The sequence below is a fragment of the Solanum tuberosum genome, unplaced genomic scaffold (assembly GCF_000226075.1).
Source record: "Solanum tuberosum cultivar DM 1-3 516 R44 unplaced genomic scaffold, SolTub_3.0 scf00327, whole genome shotgun sequence".
NCBI classification, from domain to species: domain Eukaryota; kingdom Viridiplantae; phylum Streptophyta; class Magnoliopsida; order Solanales; family Solanaceae; genus Solanum; species Solanum tuberosum.
Genome location: NW_006239249.1, coordinates 463,309 through 468,245, shown reverse-complemented (window position 1 = coordinate 468,245; position 4,937 = coordinate 463,309). Strand labels below are relative to the sequence as shown.

General features: G+C 33.2%; 1 protein-coding gene across 3 annotated transcripts; it reads left to right on the top strand.

The window, feature by feature from the left end:
• The first annotated feature begins 1,963 nt into the window (after positions 1-1,963).
• On the top strand, positions 1,964-4,570 carry LOC102594828 (uncharacterized). 3 transcript variants are annotated; one of them, XM_006360538.2, is made up of 3 exons: positions 1,964-2,075; positions 3,373-4,140; positions 4,217-4,570. In XM_006360538.2, exons 2-3 carry the CDS (start codon positions 3,513-3,515, stop codon positions 4,426-4,428), a joined length of 840 nt encoding a protein of 279 aa, XP_006360600.1. In that variant the 5' UTR covers positions 1,964-2,075; positions 3,373-3,512; the 3' UTR covers positions 4,429-4,570. The 3 variants fall into 3 exon arrangements, with proteins under 3 accessions (XP_006360600.1, XP_015170393.1, XP_006360599.1); XM_015314907.1 differs by having other exon boundaries at positions 3,368-4,140; XM_006360537.2 differs by having other exon boundaries at positions 3,338-4,140.
• Positions 4,571-4,937: the final 367 nt, after the last annotated feature.

The following is a 4,937-nucleotide window of genomic DNA, read 5'->3' as shown; positions in this document are numbered from 1 at the left end:
ATCTTTCACATTTAATACCCTTCCATAGGTAAACAAAATTTGACATCTCCCTTTCCAAGCACTTAAGTGGTGTAAAAATCACCAAGCATGATGATTTTGGACTTCTTAAAAGGTGTATATTTTTCAAATCAATCTTTGTCATAACAAACATGACAATTTGTACCAGTGCTAGTCCTCTATTCATTAACATTTTCAATCATGCTTTTCAGTAACGTTTGCATGAGGTGTAGGGCCATAATTCTAAAATTCGCAAAATTGAGCAAAATGACCACTTTTGCCACATCCAAAGCACCGTCCCTTATTTTAAACTTGTTGATTTTGTGTTTGGTTATTTCCACTATTATTTTTTTTGTGAGGTCTACCATCATTTTTCTTTAAAATTTTCTTCTTAGGCTTCATAGAAATGTTTTTGCGAGAATCAAGAGTATCATTATTTGAATTAATTAAATTTATCTTTACTGTGATGTTGCTCGCTTCTAATTGTAAATGTCATCTTGGCCCTTAGCCTCTTCTTCCATGCAGATTTTCATTATCAACGTCTCAAGAGAAATTTTCTTTTGTTTGTGGCGCATAGTTTTTTGAAATTTCCTCCAAGAAGGTGGAAGTTTATCTACTATGCTACAAACAATAATATTCTCTCCAATTCTGATCTCTTCGAATTTGAGCTCTCCAACATACATTATAAAGTCTTGAGCTTGATCTACCATTAATTTTTTGTCCATCATTTGAAACACAAATGGGTTAGCAAATTATTGTTTCGCTCTTGATTCTTCAATAACATACTTACACTGCAATGCTTTTCAAATTTTCTTTGTACTAGAGTAAGTTTTATTATAATAATCATAAAATTAGATAAACAATTAATAATATAATACTGACATTTTCACAATCGGACTTTTCTACTTTTTCTTGAAGATAAATAAGTTCATCATCATTCATGGATGGAGATGTTGTCAACTTTATTAGGATTCTTCTCAGTTAAGCATAGAAACATTGAAAAAATTTAAGTAGAGAAGTACTTTACCATTCCACTTCTTGAAGTGATTACCATTGAATCAAAATGACTTGGTAAGATCTCTCATCTTGACATTCGCGAATTTTTCAATTGTAGCCATTGATTCTCCTTAAAATTGTTTGTAAAATTACAGATTACAAATTATAGTTGAGAAGAACATAAATTATCTTCAGGCTGAGGCGCAAATATCTCGCTTTTGTTAAAGAGATTTAAGCCTATTGCAACAAATCTTTCACCTGTCTAGCAGTAATCTTCCTGACCTGTCTCCTCGTGAATACAACAACTCAATCACAAATTATAATAATAAGTTAATATTAAAATATTCAAACTAATATTTTTTAATAATAATAAAAATAATATTCAAATGTTCACATTAACAATTTTTTTTTTTACATATGAACAAAGTAACACACAATACTACTGTCTCCTTCTCAAAGTGCAGGAGGTGTATGGGATGCAAAAATAAAAAATTCTGCTATTTGATCAGGGTTGAGCTTTATGTGAGTTTGCCCTACACCCGTCCTATTGTCATCCTTAGTGAAATGTTGTAGTTTGACTACGCATGTGAAAGTTATTTGAAAAGTAGCTAAACTTATATTTTTCCTCTATCTCAATTTATGCAACATATTTCTTTTTTCAAGAGTCAATCAATTTAAGTTTGATTGGGAATTCGCACATGATATCAATTATTTTTGAAATGAAATTTATATATTTATAAAATGCGTCAAAAGTACTATAAGTCACAATAATTAACAATCTAAAATATATATAAAAAATATATAATAAAAAAATAGATTTATTTGAATTTTGAAATTCGAAATGTGTCATAAGAATTTATAAACTTGGGTTATTTATGTATAGCATAGATGGGACACCAATTTTGGGTATTTATGCACATGTTGTGCCATCCGTATATGGGCCTGACCTTTTAGCTGGGCTTTGGTTACTTCTAATGATGCCCAATTAGTCCTTTCCACTTCTCAACTTTTCTGCCTGTTTCTTCCATATGCAAATGGATAGAATTTCAGCTTCGCAACTCCCATTTTCAAACCATTTCCAGGTTAGCTCCGCTCTTTCTTTTCTATCTATTTGTTACTAGAAAGTTTGTTCACTCATATAAATATATTTGAAGTTTGTTCATTTCTTTCGATGAAGTTTAATATTGTTTTGGGCTATGAAAATTTGTTCACTCAGATAAATATATTTGAAGTTTGTTCATTTCTTTCTTATGTATAGATGAAGTTTAATATTGTTTTGGGCTATATTCTTGAATACAGTAGAGATTTGAAGGGTTTCTGTATTTTTTTTGGATTATGAACAATTTTCCCAATTTGGGTTATAGCCTATAGTGGAAAGAATATTGAGGTAGTTGGTTTAACAAGCTTTTGGTAGTCAAGATGTAATTAATATAGTGTATGTGGTACATTACTGATGAATGAATTAGTAATTGACAAGATTTAATCTTTCCTCCTTTCCCTGTGTGTTTAAGCAATGTTTCTTCATTCAATTAAGGATAGAGACCAAGGGGTCGTTTGGTTGGGAACAAGTTAACTAAGATAACTTATGCATCACTATGGAAAATATGGTGGGATAACTAATCCAATGACTATCTAATACCTTCAACCAAACATGGTATAAAATAATCCTACATTTTATCCTGGAACAATTATACCTTATACCTCACACCAAACAATCATAAGAGATTCTTTTCCATTTGTATGTTAAAGAATCATCATACTTTTTCTTTAGTACAAGAGATAGGCCCTAAAGCAAGAGTTCACTTGTTGTTAAGACTTGAGGTCGAAAAGAGGTTGTGTTTTCGGGTTTCATTGGTACTAGTGGATTTCACAATTGATCTGCATTTCCTCCTCTTCCTGTCAAGCCTTCTCCATTACCTTAACATGTCACCCTACATCTTTTAAAGCCAGGGCAACTGACCGATTCTAAGATTCTGTCTGATAATTAACATTGTTGTTATCTTTGAAGTAATCTATACCTCTCTTAATGGGTTATGGAGCTCTTGCACATTGATCACACTGCTAGACACCATCATTAAGCTAAGTTGCGCGGACTCTTCACTTTTGATGCCATACCCGTGTCGGATTCTCCAAAAATACACTACTTTTGGCGAATCTGATACACACCCGTTGACATTTTTGAAGAGTCCGAGCAACAATCATTAAGTACTTGCTTATTGAGAAGACCACATTAGATTTTATTACATGTCTTATTGAACTACTTTAAGCTTTTCTTTCTTTTTAAATATGGAGATTGTTTGGCCTCTTTCATCTCCATAAAACATTTTTTTCAATCTAATGGCAGTGCACAAAAGCTCAGAAGTATTCGCTTCAGTGCAGATGAAAACACAATTCTGAAGGGGTGACACACAGAAGAATATCTGTGCAAATTGTAGGCTAAAGACATATTTATAACCAGGAATTTTATCTCGTCTCTCCCCAAATATCAATTGTCGGCATTTGTAGAGAGTATTGGACCAATGAGCTCTATGTCATCATCCTTGTCTTTCCTCGCACTTACATCACCTCTTCACGTATCAAGACAACGTCTTAGTTTACAGCAAGCTCATAGTTGCTACCAACGATATGCTTTCAATAGTCATGGTAACATTACCCTTTCAATCCATGTCCAATTAGCATCCCCTCATCCATTTCCGTCCAGTAATTTGAAATCCTGTTGTAGTGCTATTGCTTCATCAAATGACGGAACAGTATCTATGATTAATTTTGAAGATGTAATGGAAAAAGACTGGTCATTTCTTGAGTATCCAGATTCCAGTGAAGAGCATAAGCAAAAAATTGATGAGATCATATCAGCAGGAGAGATCACGGAGACTTCCAAGGTTGTGATAGCAATTTGTTCTGATGAATTTGTTGATAGAGTAGTTGATTCATCGAATTGCAAGCAACTACTTGTCGTTCATGACTCTCTTTTCATGTTAGCATGCATCAAGGAAAAATACGACAAGGTTAAGTGTTGGCAAGGGGAATTGATATACATACCAGAGAAGTGGACACCTTTTGATGTTGTTTTTCTCTACTTCCTTCCTGCATTGCCGTTTGAACTTGATCAAATTCTGGATGCACTAAGAAAACGTTGTTCGCCAGGTGAAATTCTGTCAGATTACTACTTCATTTGATCTTATGTTTTCGTCAAGACTGAAAGTCGGTTTTATATGTTCAGGTGCAAGAGTTGTGATTAGTCATCCACAAGGCAGACAAATGGTTGAAGAGCAACAGAAACAATATCCTGATGTGGTTGTCTCAAACTTGCCAGAGAAGATGCTGCTGCAAAATGTCGCTGCACACCATTCATTTGAAGTAGTCAAATTTGTAGATGAGCCTGCTTTCTATCTTGCTATTCTCAAATTCATGCCAGATACCATCAACCAATAGCATACTTTTCTACTTGTCTAGTCAGTATTGGGCTGCTTATTATTATTAGTATAGATAGCATAGACCTATCTTCGTAGCTATCAAACGTCGTATAACTTATGTATTAATTAATACTATATGAATAACTTGCTTCTTTACTAGATACCAAACGAACCTTGAATGATTGATTGCTTGAAGTCAAAGCATGATTATAATCTTGTTATGACAACCAAATTCACGTAAATCAAATATTTTGTTACACTCTCTAAAGATTTTAGAATCCTATAGGTTTAAGTGGGGAAAAAAAATAGTTGGAGAAGGAAATTGTGTCAAGACTTTGTTACAAGTCTGATTAATTCATGGTCATTCATACTTAACGTGTTTTTAGTATGAAAGAAAGTGTTTTCTTGAAAAGCAAGCAATCTCTTACTTATTTTTTAGTGTTTGGTAGGTAAGCAAGAAAATATTATCCCAAGATCATTTATATGTTATCTAGCAAATCGTTAAGGAGGCAGGCAGGGGTGGGGGTT